At 38.7% G+C, this 21,039-nt stretch overlaps 1 protein-coding gene across 1 annotated transcript in view; it reads left to right on the top strand.

The window, feature by feature from the left end:
- Positions 1-21,039, top strand: part of ERBB4 (erb-b2 receptor tyrosine kinase 4) — a 610,968-nt gene that overhangs the window by 468,707 nt on the left and 121,222 nt on the right. The window contains exon 16 of the mRNA XM_050340452.1: positions 3,162-3,236. Coding sequence (XP_050196409.1) covers positions 3,162-3,236 — 75 coding nt within the window. The remainder of the gene's footprint in view (positions 1-3,161; positions 3,237-21,039) is intronic.

Genomic DNA, 21,039 nt, shown 5'->3' with positions numbered 1-21,039 from the left:
CACTGAAGTATCCAGCACACACCAACTCCTAGTAATATAGAACCCATCAGTTTTAAGTTACCCAAAATATTAAGAAAACAAAAAGTGTAAAGAAATGAAAATTTTAAGAGAAGAAACAGGAGTAAAGAGAGAGAGAGAAGAAGAGAGAAGGAGTGAAGTAAGAGAGTAGAATAAAATAATTAAATAGCTACCACCAAAGAGTCCCATGGAAGTCTGGGCTTTCACATGGCAATGGCAGGTCCCAACAAAAAAGGTAAGATGGAGCTCATGTGCCCTATTTATGGGCTTAGGCCACTGCAGCCACTCCTCCCAGGCCACTGGCCACTCAGTGCCCTCCAGTTGGATGACCACCACAACTAAGGTTTTCTCCTGCACAGAGAAAATCAATTTATGCAGTTTAAAATAATTTTTGTTTATTTCCAATGACAAAGATTTTTGAGAATTCATCTGACTAGAAATGGCTTTGCTACTCCATGTCTGTGCACAGCTAAGACCCCACCTTTCAGTCTTAAGGAAAGTTGATGAAAGACATTATTTGGCAGAGGAAAAAAGGGTTTTTTCAGGAAAAAAACAGTTGTTACTCCAATTTTCAAAACTTGACATTTTAACTCACTATTTTCTATCAGAGGTTGATTATCTGTAAAATTAGGATGAGCTCCCTGAGTAATTTTCTGTATAAGCTGTATTGAACTTTTGTAAGGTACTGAATATATCATTAATGAATTGGCATATTAACCAGTTAACCATTGGCATCAGTTAACCAGTTCATTTTACAGAGCAAACTTGAAAATGAAAATATCATCCAGACTCCAAGCAGAAGGAACCCTGGGAGAGAGTGGGGTACCAGTGTGATTTATGATTGTGTCATACCTCTACTTCTACATGTCAAAAATCCTGAAAACAAGGAATTTCCTTCCAGAGGAAAAAGTAACGGATGGCTTGGTGGTGCAAAATACCCTGGTAACAGATATTGCCATGACTCACACAGTGTTGTACTTCATTGCGTGTAATCAGGACAGTCAATCAGGGAGGAAACAGGAAGCTGCTCAGCATGACTAGGAGTAATGCACATTGCACCTGGACAGAGTTTTCTGTTCGGGAATGGGAAATTCACTGGAGGAGATTACAAGTTTAAGTAAAAGTCAATGGTACTTTAACTTGGACTGGGTGAGGTCCAAACAGCTCTCTCTTCTGGGATTCAAGTCCTGTCTTCCAGAGCAAGAGCAAATAAATGTGCAGTTGTGAAGTAACTCCAAGACAACAGGCTCTTGATGTTAGTCTGCCAGTTACCTGATCTAGTAACTCAGACCTTAATTTGAAGATGCCTTTCCTTTTATTTATAGCAAGAGTCTGAGCTCAGCTTTTCTTGACCTAGTAAATGGAAGATCTGAACAACTTTTTTTTGCCTCCTTCATTACTGAACTGGTTTTCTGCAAATTGCTGAGAATGCCGTGAAAGGAAGAGAGATTGGATGTGTCTGAGACAGGTTAGAATTCAGACAGTCCTGAATTCTGAAGTCCTGAAGCCCAGGACAGCTGAAATTTCTAAGAAGTCACATCAAGAGTTCTCTCTGTTAAGTTTTTTAACTGTGTTTAAATCATCCCCTTATGTTTATGCATTATCTGGTCACCTGGGTATTTAATGAATCCTTTTTATGTCTGCACAGTTGCTGGAGGAAACAATTATTGAGGAAATCCTTACAGTTTGTGTTTACATGTCAGAGTTCTTATGTAAAAATAAAAATTCAAGTAAACAAACAAGGGCCAAGGTTCACTATGTCTGCTCCCCCTGATGAACAGGCAAGGGGAAATTGAATTCACTGACTTATTTTATAATGGCAGAGTGATAGCCAATTTAAATGCAGCAAAAGCTGATGAGTGGCAAGTGATGGTGAAGCAGAAAGAAAATCTCCTGTGAGCATATTTGAACTCTCTCAGATTTTTGACATGGATATCCCTCCATCAAAGCCAGTCTGAAAGCAGCAGACTTTAAATTTAAGGTATGATCCCCAACTCTTTTAAAGTACCTCAACAGAAGTGATTTTCAGTCTACTGATGTGTCAGTTCACTTGCTCCTGTACAGCCAAAGAGCTCTGAGATCTTATTAAAGAGTTGAAATAAGTGGTTTGGTTTTCTTAAAATGCTGAGGGCTAAATACTCCCCATGGCTGCAAAGGTTCTAGCTGGGCATGCAGCACTGAAGGGTGTCAGGTTGTCTTTAAAACCTGAGGTCTCTGAGAATCCTGACTACTGTGTAAATGTGTCATTGACTTGCTATTTGAATGCAGGGGACCTAGGACAGCCCTTTAGTCCTGCTTTTCACGAGGTCAGGGGAAATCCACACATAGCTGTGTCTTGCAAACAAAACATGACTGTGTTTTAGTGGCGCTGCATATAGCAATTCCCTGCATTTCCACTGCCTTTGGTGAACACCTGCTCTTTGGGCAGGAGAACTTCTGGCAACATCTAAGGAAAGCAGAATGAAATGCCTCTATCAGCAGACACCATTTTGCTCTGTTTTTTGTTGATGGAAGTTGATCCTTGAGCTTCCCTGTCAAAGTATAGTCAGCTTTCAAAATATTTCTGCAGTTGCCCTGGCTAGGAGCTTAGAGCAGAGTGAACAATTGCATCAATTATAGAAAGAAAAACAAGCTCTGTGCTCCTGGAGGTCTCGTCTTGCAAATGAAGAGCTTTTGTGCAGTAATCACCGGTTTCATGGTTCAAAAAACATGCAGAAGAAGCAACACTGTTGTCAGGACTCCCACGGATGCAGGTGAAACCTGCCTTAAGTGTTGTTTAAGCCAAGATATGGCCAGCCTTGGAGTGCTGTTGCTATTATTGTTCCTGTTGCAAGCTCGCTTTTGTCACAAGCTATAATTCGGTGGTGACTTGGGTCTCTTGTGAGAGTTATAATTAAGAACACAAAGGGGATTCCTGCTTCTTGGATCTGTAAATAACAGATTTCTCTCTTTCTCTGTTTTCACTTTGGATTTGCTGCAGGTGCATAGGGCCACGTATCGAGGACTGCATCGGCCTGATGGATAGGTACTTGCTGAGTAGTCATTGCCTGTGTGTCTCCATCCTCCATGTGTGGACAAGGGCGCATGGTGTGCATGTCCTTGTGAATGGCAAATGACGTCTTCTGTTCTGTAATTGCCTGCAGGTGTAGAGGTCCCGCTAGTCATGACTGCATTTACTATCCATGGACACGACAGTCCACTTTACCACAACATGCTAGGTAACATCCACCACTTTTCCATTCTTTGTACACAGGGTCCTTGTTGCCACAGGAATGTTATACTATCCAGTTTGTCAAGAAAAGCAGGGGAAATATAATTCACCCTTAAGTAAGATACACCTCTCAACATCCAAATGTACTTTTCTGTTTGAAAACCAATTAAATATTTTGCTCATTTAGGCTGATTAGAAAATGCCTTTTTCTTGGGTTTTTTTTTGTTTTGGTTTGGGTTTTTTGTTTGTTTGTTTGTTTGTTTCTATATAAAATTTTGTTAGAAACAAACATGATGGAAACTGGCTAATTTGGAATTTGCTTGTTTTCTGTTGGTGTTTTTTGATTAAGACAGAGTTTAAAATCAAATGAAGCTTTTTATTCCATACACGTTATCTTGAAAAAAGTAAATGTTTTAGCAAAACTGACTCTCTTCCTTAATTCACATAATACTATTATTTGAGTTTAAAAAATTTTTTGTTTAAAAAAAAATTACAACCTTGCAGCAATTTTATTTTTCAGTAATGGCAGTTAAATTAATGTAGGTTGTATTCTGCATTCTTTTTCATGAAAACTCTTCCTTGCCATTGAGTTTTTTTGATTCTAAATTCAAACTGGTTAGTATGATTTCCAGGCTTGTAGATTACTGTCCTGAGCTAAGACTAGAAGAAAAATGTATAATTCCAAACAAAGTCACCTCATTATGGATTTTACTTTGGGGTTTTTTTCTTACCTTTTGAAAAGATTTTAAGATTGTCTTTCCTTATTAATTGTGTATCTGTTGTGAATATTCCTCTTTCTATTGAGAGAGAACATATTTCTACTTGAAAAACAGTGCTTTATAAATCCTATCAAATGGTATACTTGTTTATTAAATCAATATCGGTTCCAACTTAATTCATGGACTAATTAATAACAAAAAGATGACTGAGTTTCTCAATATTTCTATGTTTTGTTTTACTCTTTCTGGTCTGGAATATCCAGTTAAAGATGCTTCAGTGGGGATTCCTTTTCAGATGTACTCATTTAAACAGAGTTGCCCAAAACAAGAAGTTGGTTTTAAAGGTCTCCATTTCATCAACTCTAGTCAAAGCACAAATAAAGAAAATATTTTGTTATTTTCATAAGTTTAAGGACCTTACCAAACTACAAAGGATGAAGTTCTTTAGTAATCAATTTAAAAATACCATGTACTTCATCAATTGGATTTTTAATAACTTTTTGAGGGAAAATTGAGAGCTTGTGGGCTGTACAGCAACTCTCCTGTAGCACTGCAGGCCGCTTACTGCCTTCCTCCATTAGCCCAACAGCCATTCCAGTTTAATTCAAATAGTATAACTCCAAAACTTATCTCTACATCAAGAGTGTTCAGGTAGCAGTCAGTACACCTCTGGAGCTACTGCCAAATACCCACTGAACTCGGTGGGAAGACTCCTGTTAATCACCGTGGATGTTAGATTGGGTCCTGTGTTTCAAAGTGGAATTAAGAGTGGAACCTCCAACATGATTCTACAGCAGCAAAGAAAGTGTTGTCCAGTGGTGTGCCAAGCTTAAGCTATGTCCTAGCAGGCAATGCTTAATTTGGGGTTTGTGTTGTGTAAATCGCAGGTTTTGTCTCCTGGAATCCACTGTCAAGGTAGTAAAGCAAAGTATAAAGGGAGTGGAAATTAAGGCAATCATTTTATTCTGCTCAGCTGAATAATTTCCTGCTCCATTCAGTTTGAGGGGGAAGACCTTCAAATGTTTTGTTTAAATCTGATGGACTTTTTTTTGTTTGTTCCAACCTTGTTGAATTTATTTTAGGAAAATTACTGCACTGTATTCTTTCACTTCCAAGTTGAAGAAGGAAATGTCATACCTCCATATTAGATTAATGAAATTATGCTCTTTATTTGTGTGTGAAAATGGTTCATTTTGTTTGGGTTAAAAATTGGCAAAACTGCACTGGCAAAGTGTTACTTTTTATTATGGTATGGGTATAAATCAAAAATAAAAGCATTTAACTTTAGATAAGACCTTCTTCATGACCCTTTAGCAATTGTTTGTCCTCCTGAGACTTATAGACCTTACATTAATTAACAATTATTGTGACCCTTATCCATTAACTTAAATTTATTGCATTGATGTGAATTAGTAGTGAGCTGAAGGGTGCAGAGTTCTCTGCTGTTCAGGCAGCTGAAAGTGAGAGGAGGGCTTTAACCCAAACAACAAGATATTACTCATCTTCTCCTATTTTCATTTTTATAGCAGTGTTGCCTTTCTGTCCGGTTTTGCAGTTTGCAAATTGTTTATGCCATGATCCATTGACTTGAAGGCTTTTGTAGGAGTCCAGTATAATAGCAAAGGAATTCTTACTGTCATGTTTAATAAAGATGAATCAGATGTGCATCGCATGACTTGTTTCCAAATGACTGGTGAAACTTCAGTTTTTCTGCTTATCTTTGGTACCTTCAATTTTATGTGGGGAAAAAATATTACTTTTGTCAATGTATATCTTTCTGCATATGTTTTTTTGTTTTTTCAAACCTTTAGATTCAATAGAGTTCTGTCCAGAAGGATGCAAGAAACTCCGTCTTTTCCTGTTTTCAGCTCAATGAAATGCCGTTTTTCAGCCCAAATAGCATATTTGGGCTATTTGAGCCCTTTTCCTAGGCCTACTTGACAGATTTTTCTAATGACTGTAAGGTTACTTGCTGGGTCTCATGTGCTTTTTTTTTTTTTTCCACTGTGGTGACCCATATTTATTTTTAGTGTGTTTAGTTTATCCTCACAAAGGTTTTCATTGTATTCTGAGCTGCCAGAAGAAGTTCAAACTGTAACTAAATTAGAAGCCTCGGGAGGAATTAGTGTCCCTTCTGCTTGTGGCTAGTTGCAAATTATGGTTATTGTTCCTTATAGCTTTTGATTTACTGTGAGCAAATCACATGGCAGGGAAAGCCTTCCCTCACATTTGTGAGCCATTCTGTCTGTGTTTATACCATGTTTAATTCATGGCATCTCTGTCATGGTGTGGTCTGACTGTAATTTGTGTGATTCACAAAGGCAGTTTACTGAGCCCGTTTTCTGCCTGACCTCTTTGGGGTGCTCAGGTGGTGCAGAGGCCTGAAGAAATGGGACTCCCCATGCAAGGTGGAGTCCTTAGCTGGCACATAACTAACCTCACTGCTTCTTTGCCCTCCTTTCTGTCCCTTTCCATCCTTCTCTGAAGTGCTGAACATCTCAGCTCAGGGAACAGAGAGAAAGCAAGAGCCTCATGCCCTGCCTTTTCTGGCTTCTCACAGTGCTTCCTGTTCTCTGCCTTTTGGGAAAGGGATGAGTAGGCACTGGAATGTTGCTCTAAGGCTTCATTTTTTGTTCCACCTTTCATATCAGTATTTCCTAGAAATCACCACAACAAGTGAAAGCTTGAATTTTCCAGGATGCCCGAAGGAGCCCCTTTATTACAATGCCACTCCTCCTTTTGATACCTTCTGACAACTGCAGTCAGCAATTTCAGTGATTGGAATGAGTTATAATAGCATGTTCCAGCATACTCTCAAATAAAGAGCAAAAAGAGGACTATGCCTGCTTCCAAGACTGGGGTAACCATTGCCTAAAAGGAAGATGGAAAATCTGTAAAAATAATGCTTTACTGTTCATTAAGAAAATACTCTAGGCAGTCAGGAAAGGTGATTCTCCTACATTCCCTTTCTCCCAAGTCTACCAGGAAAGTTTGGCTAAATCAGTTATTGAAGGGAGGCTGTGGACTCAGTTTTTACTTGAAGTATGAATTTTAAGTGAGTTCATTCTTCATGTGACTCATTCAGCTTAATACTCAGAGAGAAGAGATCACCAAAGGAGGAGTGAAGTTTCTGTTTTCCAGTGCATGAGAGATTGTAAATCTAAAAATGTGATCAGAAGTACCTAGTTGATGTGATAGAAAAGAACCAGGACCTGGTGTTACTGGTCTGAGTAAGCTGATGTCTCTGTTTATGCCTCAAGAAAATTTCATTCGTATTTCCCTTTTACCTAACAGAAACTAATTAGCCAGGCCCACCATTGTAAAGTGATTAAACAGAATGATGTGTAGATGTTAACTCCAATTACAATCCTAACGCTAGCTTTGTATCAAAAAAGAATATCCTCTCAACAAATCATCACTTCCTCAAAAAAAGAAAAAAGTCTTGTTCTATGTATTGTGTGTGTCTACAAGAGCTAATTAACAGTAAACCCTCTGTAATGCAGGCAAATCCTTTCATAGATCTTTTGGATCCTGGCATAGTATCACTTCAATAGAATTTCACAGCAGCTTTGAGTAGTTGTTGGGGAAGGGAAACCATTTCTAATAAACTGCTTATGTTCATGGCTTTTATGGTACTCTTTTTGTTGCTTGGAGGAAAGTGTTCCATATGCCCTGCATTTTTCAGAGTAATTATAGTTCTGGAGGGGAAGAGGATCTCTGTATAAAATAAGAGGGAAGATAAGATCTGTGAGTACAAACTAAGCTATGTTACTAAATGGGTAAAAAATGCTACTCTTGAGAGACTTTTAATATAGAGCTTTCTGATGCTGTATCAGAACAGAGCAGTTGAAGAAACAGATTTATTTTTTATGAGTCAAGACTAGAAAAACTGGCAGTTTCTGATCCTGCCTCTGTGAGTTGGATAGAGCTGTGATCTGTTTAGGACAGATTGATAGAGAAATCCCAGTCCTGTGTGAGAACTTGCCTCTACTGGACTGGTTCTGAAGGCAGACCTTTGCTGAGAGCACTTTTATTGTTGCAACAGCATTTCCCTATCTGGAGCTTTGGGAGGGATACTTTTGGAGTACCCCTGTGAAATGAATGACAGTCACTACAGTGATTTTGTTAGCTCCTCCACTTCTTACCTATTCCACTTATTAAGACTCGTCTTTTTAGGAAAGGGGTTAGGTGGGTTTTCCTTCTTATCTGCTGAACAGATAGCACAGAATGGTTTGCGTTTGAAGGGACATTAAAGATCATCTACTTGTAAACCTCGCTGCCATGGACAGGTGCATCTCTCATTAGACCAGATTGCTCAATGCCTCATCCAGCCTGTCCTTAAACACTTCTGGGGTTGGGGCAAACTGTTCCAGTGCTTCACTACCCTCACATTTAAGAATTGCTTCCATATATCTAATCTAAATTTCCCCTCTTTCAATTTGAGATCTGAATATAGGGAATAAATCTCTCATTGTTTTAAAGCTTTTCTTCTATACTGTGTGCAGAAAGATTTGTCTGTGATCGGTGAGGGTTTCTGCTTCATCTCAGAGTTGCCTGCTGTGGTCTCACAATATGGAAGGATCTGTTAGGGTCTGCTACTGTGAAGAGAAATAACCTGTTAAGGTTGAGAGACTGAAAGAACCAATTCTCACACAATGCTGTTTAAAATCTGTTCTGTGGCTCCAGTAGTTTGAGGATCCTGTTGAGAGTGCTGGATAGAATAAGGCCAGAAATTTGTTGTTTCTAGTAATTTGTTATACAAAGAGTGGAATGTGAGCGAAAAACTTGCAGTATCTTGAGACTGTTGATACTCACTGACCAAGTTTCTCAGCAGCTGTGCTTATTAGATGGGTTTGGGTAATATTCATGATTGCAGAGTGGTTGTGCCAAGCAGAGAAATGCCACAGAGAGGTTACAGAGATTGCCTTATGGATAGAGGAGTGGCAGTCCTTCCTGTCTCACTGGACATGTCCCAGCCCTTGTGCTTTCCTCCGCTGCTGAGATCTGAAGAACCATCAGTGCAGCACTCAGTCTTACAGAGCAAGCAAGCAGGTTTCTTGTAGAAACCTGCAGGGATTTGTATTTGGTCTACTTACCAGAAGAGGTAACATGAATAGAGTTTTGTCAGGTCCTAACCAAATTCTTTGCAGGGACATCTCAGTAAAAGCTTTCGTTTGGTTTGGTATTTTGCAGGGTTTTCTTCGCTTTGCTACCACAGGTTGCAAAATGAATTTTCAAATACATTTAAAATAAAAAAATTCTTTGTTTGGAAAATGGACTAAATTATTTTCACTGAAACTGTAGGCAGAAAAAAGAAGTGATTAGGCAAAACGTGATAGGTCACTTTGGAAAGACAAGAAGCATTAGGAAATCTGAATTGAATTAGAATAGAAAACAACATGCAGTGCCATTGCAGAGGTTTCTGCTCTTGTTTCTCATTAGGCTAAATAGGCTTTGTGTTTTGTGTCTGTATTGATTTGGCTACACAAATAATATACAATGCAGAAATAAAATTGTGCCATGAAGAAGTGACCTTATTATAAAGCAGCAGTATATATCTGACCACTGTGTAATGGTTTTCTTTCATGGCTGGAAAGGAGGATTTGATTTAGATTTAATATTGTTATTAATTAATTATCTATTAAATATACATTTGAGGAGCTTTAGAAATATGTAAGATGTACAGTTGTTTAAACATCAATAATGGTTTCTTAATAATTCATTAATATTTAACATATAATAAATCAGAACTAAACCTTGTGGTCTTACTTCCAGTCTACTTGTGTGATGTAGGATTTGTTCCTCTTTCATAATTAGAAAATTTACCTGATAAATGTATCTGAGTTGAGAGTCCAGCCCAGACCTCGTTCTCTTCATTCTGGCTTGCTTACTCAGTAACCTGTCAGGTGATAAAGGAGCTGCAATTCCAGCATAAAAAGGGAAGCTCTTGGTTGGGTTTCTTTAGAGCAGTACATTTGTAGTACTGTGCTGGTGTTGTAAGCATCTATACAGCTAAGTCTGCTTAATGAGATCTCTTCAGATCAAAATTAGTGGGTCAAACCATGTAGGTGGAGGCTGTGTTTGGGTTTGGGATAGATTTACTCATTTCTGGTATCTGTCAAGTAATCTTGCAAGAACTTCCCGTCATGCATTACTTTTCATTATCAACACCAGATAAATATTTGATGGAATGATGGAGTGTGAAACACTTGATGCAGATGAGAATTTGCATTTGAAGCCTGCAATTGACATTACCTTTTTTTTTTTTTTTTTGGTTTACATACAAAAATGTTTGTTCTACTTCTCAGTTAATTTGCAACAGTTTTTCCAGCATTGGATCCAAAATAGTGGATAACTTGTTAATGATGATAGTATAGTTGACAGTGAATCTTTTTCATTTGTTTTTGCAGAAATGGAAATATCAGTTTTCAGTTATTATTTGACCAGTTTGTAGCCTACAAACACAATGGTAAACTAATTAAACAAACTGTAGGATTGAAGGATTTTACAAGCTTCTGTCCTTTCATGCTATGTGTGGAAAGTTGTACTGCAGCACTTAAGCAAAGGTGGAAACATTGCCACAAATACCAGCAGCCATGCAGGAAGAGAGCATTAGTAAATTATGCCATCAGACCAAATTACTTAATTTTTCTATAATTTTTTCCATACTGTAAAGTGAAATAGCAGGGTGGGAAAATATCATATAAATTATCTGTACCATTGGGTAGTAGTTTCAAATAACTACATTCAAATTCTAGTAGGAAAGAGGGACTAATACTAAATTAATTTCCTATGCTGTGTCCCCTCTCTGTTAGTTCAGCTTCCTTTACATCTCTTTTCTGTAAAGTAGAGATATTTTGCCTGTTTTCTACCTTGTTGCAGTGGTAGAGCGTAGAGTTGAACAAGAAGGTACACCCTGTACTTTCAGAGAGGCTGTTTTCTCAGGACTGTATGTTGGAGAGGCTTTAGAGAAGAGCCAGCAGGAATAGTACATTGTGCCTTGAAGGGAAGAAGTTTGGGAACTCAAATGCGAAAGCTTATTTTGGCTGAAAGTGAAAGAGATGGATTTTCCTCTAAAAGTAAACAAGGAGCAAAAGTTTGGTTAAGGATGGCACTAGTCTAGCAGAGTGAAAAGGAGTGCAGGGTGTCTGTCTGTGAGGTAATGGAAGGGATGAAATCTGAAAGACATTCAAAGCAGTAAAATGCCAGTGCATTTCTAATGAGGGTTATTAATCCCTGGAATTTTTTTTCCTGGTGTTCTCTTCTCCAAGCATGATGAGTTTGTGCTGAGTCTGGAGGCTGTGCTGTACAGATACTTGGGGCAGAGGATTGTCCTGGTTCCTCCTGTTGTTACTTACAGTATGACGTAGCACTGCCATGTCCATGACAATAGTTTCCAGCTACAGTCACCTCTTGGCTCATGCTCTAAGATTAGGACCTCCTTTGAATTTTGATTCCCAATGCTGAGTTGGACACAGAGAAGCAAATCTAGCTGCCAAATCCTGGGCTTTGGTTCCTGTCAGCTGTGATGAGACACACAGAGTGAGAGTTCCACGTGATTTTACACAAGATTTCTGTTACACTGGCATATTCTTGTTCATTAGCTGTCTTTTTCTACGAGAGATGAGAAATTCATTCAGATCTTATCTGTACTTCTGTCAGAAAACTTCACGCTTTTTTTCAATCTGATGTAAATTTTTAATGACACCATCTTCACGTGCTGGTGAACAAGCTCTTTTGCAGACATATTGGCTGTTTAATCAATAGAAGATAATGTAGAAACTAGTTTCTGTAGTTATCTGAGACTGAGCAAATGATGAAACAGGCAAGGAAAGATAGTGGGCTAACAGGAAAAACAGGTGCTGGCTGGTTCTGATTGAGCTTTTCTTTGGCAAAGGGTTGTGAGGAGGTAACTGTATTTGCATGTTGTGGTTCATCCCTAGGCAGACCTGGTGGTCTCCTACTGAAGAGTTGTGGCATTTATGCAGAACTCTGAGAACAAATACAACCTCACCATCATGACAAAGGCCAGGCTTTGGTTAAACATGGTCCAGTCATGATGTAATCCCTGACTTGTCAATGATACAAGGTTTTTCTTGTAATACCTGAAGGAAAATTGTCTGAAATGCAATCAACCTTTTAAATAAGCAGTGGGAACTGTTTCCTCAAACAATTTGTCTTAAACTCGCAATACTCTTCCTGTGACATAGTGTGTCCTTTGGAAACACAGGACATCAAAGCAATACACAGTGTGTTGCTTACCTCTTAAAATGCTCACTTGGATTTTTGTTACATGTTCTGTTCTTATTGTACTTGCTGTTCCATTTTAACTCATAGTTGTCTACTTGTAGTAAACCTAATGATGTTTATACATGTCACTGAAATTAAGTAGCACAGAAGCTCAGAAGGCACAGAAGCTGTAAAGCACCCTAACATGAGTGAAAAGAAGAGGTGACACTGGAAAAGTAGAAAAACAAAAAGAAAGAGGATGTGTTTTCAGTTTGTTGCCATTTCTTTTGCTCCAGTTAATGCTGTTAAGGTTCAGCCAAGTTAGAATCTGTAGGTTTGATGTCACTGTAGATCATGCTGACGAGGAGACAAAGACACCATCGATGCCTGCTTTTGGCTCTATAGCAGGTTCATCTGAAAATAGTGCCAGGAGCATGGACCAGGATATACAGGTCATGTAGGTTGGTTGGTCAACAGCAAAGAAACTGTAATAACCTGGAGGGAGGAGGACTAATTGCAGTCAGGCAGTTCACCAACATGGCAGTGGCCAAGCCAGTCTCTCTAAATTCCCAGTAGGCTTGAAGCAGCCATGGGGATATTTTCAGGTTGTGTCAGTGGGCCTTGCTTTGCTTTGCTTGATTGAATAACATTCCCAAAGAAATTGTGTAAATTTCAGAAGTAAATTTCATCTTTCCCTTCCCCTCATGATCCAATGGAGGGGAAAAAAGACAAGGTAAAAAGTATTCCTGCCTTAAAATGGACCGCTAGGTGTTAATATGTGTAATCTCAATCACAGTAAGGATAATAGACAAAGAACAGATTGAAGAGATAATATCCTTGCTTTAAAATAGTCCCATCTCTGCTAGAAAGGCTTTTGCCTCCCTCATGGCAGTGATATCCTGTGCTTGTGAATAACTTGGATGCAGGCTAAATTCAGTGCTGTCTTCAGCTTTCTGTGCACTCTCTCTGCTTTGATTTCCTGGGTCAACCAGTGGATCAGGCTACAAACTCCAAACTTTGTGGTGTTTGAGTCACCTCTTAATCAATGGATTTATAAAATAAGGGAGCAATTTCCAGAAAAACTCCAGTAAGAAAAAGGGTACCCTTAAGAAAGCAAGCCAAAACCTGGAGCTTTAGCAATATGTTTGTGTGTACTCTCTCAAGGTTTCGTCAGCCTTTTTGTGCTGTTGATGACTTAAATATTCCAAATACATATATTTTTGAAGTGGTATGAGAAGCAATCCTTCTCTTCCTTACAACAGAGGCAGGGGAAAAAAGTTGCCTTCTTTCTCCTTGTTTTCTTGGGCCCTCCTTATCACAGTTTGGGGTTTCTGGATCACCTCAGAGCAGCAGGGGTTCGCAGCTGAGCTGCAGTTTCTCTCATTGTGCCCGGTGGTGTATCGGCCGAGCTCAGGGGTCAAATCACGCAGAGACACCAGCTGTGGGTGCTAAGGCTGATCTAACTTTATTTTACAAAACGGAGGGTTTTTATATGCAAATAAGGAAGGTTCTGGAAAAAGGGGATAGGTATATATAAACTTGGACAGGGCATTGGATAGGATTTAAGATTGATATACTTAATAGAGGGAATACATGCATCTTTAGGTAACTACTAGGTTCTTAATTGGGAAAACTACAAGTCTCTAACTGGACATTGGCCAATCAGAGAAACCTACTCTCTCCTGGCAAGAGAGCGAGCTCACAGTCTAACAAACAGTCTGTATGTCTGATGCTGTCTGGCCTATGTTGCCAGAAGTCATTTCTTTCCACCTTGTAAACTCCTCGTCCTCATCCAGGTTACCCCTAACACCTCCTGATCTTCAAAAGCTGTTGAGACCTAAAATGCACAAAAGTCAGCATCTGTCAGACATCCAGTGGCTGATACCTAGGTTTGGGGACATAGAGAAAGGAAGAGGTTTCTGGCTGAAAAAGGAAAAAGATTTTTAAACCAGATCACCATTTCCCCAGATGCTTGGCCTGCTCTGTCCTGGGATTTGAGCAGCTGCTGAAAGATGAGTTTTTTAACATTTGGAAGCTGCACAGATAAAGCAGAATCTTCAATAAATTCAGTAATATTCTATCATAAAGAAATTTGAGAGAAGGAAGAGGTATTTTAGTAAATGATCATTTTCCCTTATGTGGGCCATACTGTACTGCAAAATAATCATAATAAAACAGCTGTTGGAGAGTGTAGGTGACCCTGAGCAGTACCCTCAGCATGGACACAAGCTGCTTTTCCAATCAAGTCACATCTGCAACTATCGAGGTGGTAGGAGGTTGCTGTGTACATAAATACACAAAAAATCAGCAACAGAGCTGAGAATAGCTGATGGGGATGATACTCACAAAAACTGGTTTCCCTTGGCTTGCTTTGCAAACAGTGAAGTGGAAGAGACTCCTTGGGGTGGCTGTGGAAATGGAGGAGAGGAGTGAAAGTGGATGAGTTTGGAGCTCCTAAGCTGAATGTTTGTTTTTGGAATGGCCTCTGGGGGAAGTGCTGTGGGATGATGACTAGAATAAGAGGAGTTGCAAGATATTCCCGAGTTTCTCTCTGCTTCACTTGGTAATTTAAGAACTACTGATAAGTTATGGACATGGAAGAATTTTTCAGCATATTATCATATAGGAGGTAATCCTGTATAAGCCTATGTCAGAAAGAGAATATCAGTTTTATGTGAGGGATTTTTTTTTTCCCAATAATCAAACGTGATTTTCTAATGATTGATGTATGTGTAGGATGTTTAGACAGTATGGTATTTCTATAAAATAATAGCAATAAATCCAAAAGCAGCATCAAGCATACCCAAAGAAATTCCTTATAGCCTACTCTTTATCTACCTTGGATTTTCCTCGGTATTTATGAGCATTGGCTGCATTTATTCCCTCCTATGCTCCACAAAGATAACTTCTGCATATTTAGAACTCAAATGATGCATAGGTACAATGTATGTTGAAGTTTACAGCACTGTGGCCATTACTAGAATTCTAGTAAATGTCTCACATGATATATCTATAAATACATTTATGCCAGTGCAGTGTTATTAAGTTGAAGTGTTACTATTTTGATTCCAGCTCTCAAGGAAAGATTTTCAATTGTATGTATGCAATACATAAATGATATATGAGTGTGTATTTACAAACACATCCTACTACAAGTCCTATCTCAGACATAGGTCCAGAAGATGTTTTAGTGCCACCACTTGTTAAAGAAACCTCAGCTGAAACCCATGCAAGCTCTACATGCAAGTTACTACAGAACAAATGATTGGATATGATGAAAAACTTCAGTATCATGAACACAATGTGACAGGTCTGTTCTCATTAGTTTCTCATGTCCTGTTTTGTTTTCATAGAATCCCTGAAGTGACCTTAAGGATCATTTTGTTCCAATCCCCTGACACAGGCAGGGACACCTTCCACAAGACCAGGTTGCTCAGATTTCCATCCAGCCTGGCCTTGAACCCTTCCAGGGATGGGGCAGCCACAGCCTCTCTGGGCAATCTGAGCCAGTGTCTCACTAACCTCAAAGTAAAGAACTTCATCCATATATTCCCTATTCCCTTTTGCCAGTGTCAAGTGCTGAACTGACTGCTCTCTCATGTGCAGGGACTTGTTTCCCTTGGAGAGGTGGTCCAGCAGAGGCTGGGGCTCTCTTTAATGTGCAGAATTTGTTTTCATAAAGGAGAAACATAAAGTCATAAAAACTGCAGAGAAGGGAATCCAGGATAAAATATCAGTCTTGGTCCCCAAATACACCCTTGAAGGCTCCCTACTGTGAAATACTCCTGGAGCTTGTGAAAGCAAATGCTTGTTGCCCCATATCATTTGAAACTGGAACAGGAAAAAGTCTAGGGGTCACAAACACTTAGAGAAAATATCTGCTCTATGCTCTTTAAATCTTCTGAACAATTGCTCTCAGGAAAGACTAGCATTAGAAAAAAAGTCGAAAGAGGAAGGTGTAAAAATAGAGATCAATGCATTTGCAAAAGAAAGATGATGATTTGTGAAGTAAAGTAAAAATGGAGGGCATGAGGTAGAGAAGCTTCCTCTTGCAACTCCTTAAAGGTAGACAATCCATTCATGTAGTCTACAGGTGTAGTCATGTATAGGTTTGGATATTTCTTATGCTGAATAGCTCAATTTCAGAAAACACTTAACTGGAACTGAAGTGAATTACAAGTACTTTCCACCAGTGGGATTAGGAAAGTGTTAAAAAAAAAAAGTCACAGAAGGAAGAGCATCATATTCAAAGAGTTTTTCTCCTTTTTTTTTTTTTTTTAATATTCCTGAACATTCCTTCATATTCTCTATTCTTTATGGTTTGGCGCAGCTTCCACTGAATATTTTGGCTTCTTACTGATTTAATGTGGACACTACCATGTATTTCTCAAGGGATGTAGCATGCTCTGTGGTACTTCTGGATCTGACAGTGAATGAATAGCAAAGTGCCACCAAAGTAGTTTGTTTCTATTTGAGAAAAACATTTTTTCTTGATTATGTATTTCATGTGCACTGACATGATGAGCCAGTTGAGTGCCACTGGTTGCAGAGAAGCAGGCATAGTTGACTGATTCTTACCAGAATTGTTTATGCAGAGAGAAATTCTTTGAGCTAACTTTGATAGTTTTGGTTTCAGAGCAGTCTGCCAGCCCCCTGTAGTCATTACAACTCTACTTGCCTTTGTTTAAAGTAAAATATTACTCTTCCCAAAGAAGCTGGGAAATATGATAAGTTTATATAGATGATTGCTCTTTTTCCTGATGAAATGGCTTCACCTGTGAGTCCAGTCTAGTGGGTTTAACTGGCTTCATGTCACAGATAAATCGATCTACTTTATACAGGGCCTAACTTGGCATATTTTAAAAAGAATGCTAATCTGACTCTCAAAACAGGGTCACTGTGCAAGTTCTTAAGAATAGCATTCCTTTTTTAAATTGAGGCAGGAAAGAAGAAATCTCAGCCTAAAAGTAACAGGGAGTGCAAGAGTTGTTATTTGGGCTTTTCGGTTTTACAGGACAGAAGACCTTTAAAAGCCTCCACATTGATGCTGTAATTCCAGAGATTTCAGTAATCATTCCCAGTCCACTCTTAACAGGGAGTTAAAATGGAGAGTTCTTGGTAATTTATAGTGAAAACTAACAGTGGTTGCTCTGTATTATGCCATTCAGATTTAAAACCAGTTTTAAAGAAATCTATTTTGCACTATGTGCTTAATCATAATAAGATGTCATAAATCTATAATCAATACATATTAATGTCTAGAATGTTAGATTGTATTAATTTTCAAAGCTATACGGAATATTTTTTCTTTATCCTCATTTATTTTTCTGAGTGAAATGGGGACTCCTACCTTCTTAAAAAAAAAGGTATGAGTAAGATATACTTTTACAGTTTAAGAGATGCACATAATGTGTTTGTGTCTTGTTGGTGTTATATTTTCAGTAAACAAAAATGTGTGAACAAAATATATGTAAACCCTCAGTAAATGATGTCAACATATGTGAAACATTTTGCTGTATCTTAACAGCACATCTTGACTGGTGATATGCTAGAGGATGAAGGTGTGTGCACAGTCACTTAGAGACTGCAAGTGTCTGTTCTGTGTATGCCATTGTCATTTGGCAAAAACTGTGAAAAATCTCTAGGCATACAGGTAACTTGATTATAGTGATCTAGAAATGTCTTTAAAATGGTTGCTTGAGGAAGGCTTTGATATAGGAACCAATGTGGGTAAGGAGAAAGGAATTTTGACAACAGATATCTGTTTGTCCCCAGTTAGTCTTGGCCTAAATCAAAGCTGTGTTTGATGTTTAACTGCTCAGTGGACCCAGCCATAGATTGCAACTTTGAGGTCATTTTGCGTATTGAAAATTTGTGATTAGTTGACAGTTTGCCCATCTCTGGATTAAATTGAAATGGGTAGTAATTGTGTAACTGTGAGATCAGTTGTGAGTTAAAAGTTGTGTTAACAGTTGATAAAAACTCTTAATCTGTACATAAATAGTGATGTTTGTCAGTATTCAAATGCCCTCAGATTACGTGGAGAGAGGGGAAGGGAGCCTTCTTGAAAAAAGAAAAATAGAAAGCAAAGCACGTCCTGATGTGAATAACATTAGATGAATCCTTCCCACCCTGGGGAGCTGCGTTTCACGAACACCAGTCACTCTAGAAGTTGTGGTTGTAGATCTCTGCCAGGGTGTGCTGCACAGCAGAGAGAAGCTATTAAAATATACACAAATTTGCTTCCCTGTCTGGTTGTTTATCTTGCATGTTTTAAATAGTCAGATTATCGTTCCAGGATTAGCAGAATCCATCAGATCTCTGAAAGGGGAGCTTCAAACTCGGCTGACCCCTCCACTGATGGAAGGGGTGAGGAATGCAGAATGTGTGAATCATCCATGAGGAAAAAAATAATGCCTCGATAACAAAGATTTACAAGAAGGAACTACTTAGCAAATACTCAAGGTTGTGATGAATCCTGTTTGAATACATAGATAAAAACTCAAAGGAGGGAAGGTTGGGAGAGGAATCTAAAGCCCTTTAGCAGTTTGGCTTCAAAGCTCAATTTCTTTACATCTCATACTGGGTGGGTTAATGCCAAAGATATAGAAACAGGTGTTCTTTTTCAGCTTTACTCCATGGACAACAACTCGATTTCTTTCCTCCTTTCTGCTGAACTCTCCAGTCAAAAGTGTGAGATGGTATACTCATCTAAGTCAGTAATTAGGCTTTAATACCTGTCTCAAGGCACCATGGGAATTGCAGATGTTCTGAGGTTTTGGAGTGGATGGAATGATATGAGCCCCACTGTTGAGCATCCTTGTCTGTCTTGGAATACTAACTTTGAATGCAATCTCGGTTTTGGTGTATGGGAGTGGGTGTTACGTATTTCTAAATATGAAAACACAGTACGCATTGAAAAAGAAATAGATATTATTCATTTCTTGTAAGGAAATACTTGAATCTTACTTTCAACTTTCAGACACAGATACTCAGTTTCTAGTTTAAGAGGCAAGATTTTCACATGGTGACTTTTTTTTTCCCTCCCACAGTCTCCCCTGCTGTTACCTTTTCCAGTTATTAATTGAATATTCTGTCTTCAGCTGAGGGAGGTGTGGGGGATAGCAAATTAACTATATGCAGTTGAATTCTGATTCAGGGCCATATTTCTTGGACTGCTAAGTCTGTTTCGATGAGCATAAAAGTCCAGAAACACCTAGTAGAGATTATTTCTGCACTCTGGATTAGATTTTCAGTGTGTAAAGGAAAACAGTGGCTGTATCAGGAGTTTCTTGTTGATAGGTTAGTGGTGGAGCTCTAAGAAATGTGAGGTAGGATCAACTTTTGACTGTCCATTAATTATGTTGAACAGGCAGGACTGACATAGAGCTACCACTCCTTGCTTGAATTTAGCTTTTCTGAGCCCTATCAGGTCTCCATGCTTTTAAAAATGACTCTTAACAGGATGATGGTTTTTGATAGGGAATTGCAGGCACTGAGGTGGTTGTGAGACAGTAATGTAACAAAAATGTAAGTGGATTAAGCCCTTAATGCCGTGAAAGATAAGGAGATTTGTGTGTCCAGCTGCCTGTGAAGCCGAACTGTTGGTTAGGTGCATATGCAAAAAAGGATTGGATTAAAAAATAAAATGGGAGAAAGTTTCGTGCCTTTGGCAACACCTCTGATCAGTGCCACCTTGCAGGGACCTATGTTGAACAGCTTTACCAAGCAGAAAGGTAAATAGCTGGTTAACGAGATTCATCAGGGTGTTCAATGTAATGCTTTTGTGCTTGCACTGCAAGCATGAAAATAGTGTAGAAATTATGCAGACCTGCCAATAACAACAGAAGAGAGAGAAAAAGCAAACTCAGCCTAACGAACATAAGTAAAAATGCTGTAGGTGACACCCAGAAAAACGGGCTTAGTAAATACTCTACATGAGGTTGGAAACAGTGGTGGCGCACACTGGGAGTACCAGGAAGCTGTGATGGCAGAGACTTGCCATTTGGTCCTGGAGCAAATAACCCAGGGGGCTGTTGACCCCCCATTCAGGGCTGGGATGTTCAGGTCTGAAAGCATTTTGATGCAAGGGCAGTGGACTTGGAAATAAAAACAACTGATCACTATTTCAGTGGAAAATAGAATTTTTTCTGTATTTCACTTACTTATTTAGCATATAAATATGTTTATTCCTTTCATGCTTCCTTTTAAAGCTTGCTTAATAGTGTGTTTAAGTGGTTTCTCCTGAAAATTCAGGTATAATATTCAATTACAGCATATTTCACATTAAAGACTAAAGTGTTTGGTGAAATTATTGAAAATTATTTGATTTTTTCAAGTCCCTACTAAAAATGATGAACTCATTCTCTGAGAGCTGACATGATGGATCATAAAGATCCATTTTGAGCCCCCTTTGTACTCTATAAACATAAAAGGGCTGAAAGGAATGTGTAACTTCCTTTTAGTTTTCTTCACTAGTTATGTCTCCTTTGAAACCATTTTCTTATTATGGTCTATCATGTAAATATTATTTGGACCATTTTTAGTGTACACAGAACCATAAAACTAATTATTTTCTTTGACAACCATTATGCTAGTTATTCATATGCACTTTAAAGTCAAGTTCTGCTGCCTGTTTTGTCAGTCTGTGATTCAGTGATGTTTTTTAAATATTATATCATAGAATCAACTGGGTTGGAAAAGATCTCTGAGATCATCAAGTCCAGCCCTTGATCCAACACCACTGTGGTGATCCAACACCATGGCACTATGTGCCACATCCCATCTCACCTTAAAAACCTCCAGGGATGGTGAATCCACCACCTCCCAGGGCAGCCCATTCCAATGTCTGGTTACTCTCTC

The sequence above is a fragment of the Myiozetetes cayanensis genome, unplaced genomic scaffold, assembly GCF_022539395.1.
Source record: "Myiozetetes cayanensis isolate MyiCay16 unplaced genomic scaffold, myiCay2020 scf9, whole genome shotgun sequence".
Taxonomy (NCBI): Eukaryota; Metazoa; Chordata; class Aves; order Passeriformes; family Tyrannidae; genus Myiozetetes; species Myiozetetes cayanensis.
Note: the sequence above shows the minus strand (reverse complement) of the source record. Positions and strands in the feature narration are given on the sequence as shown.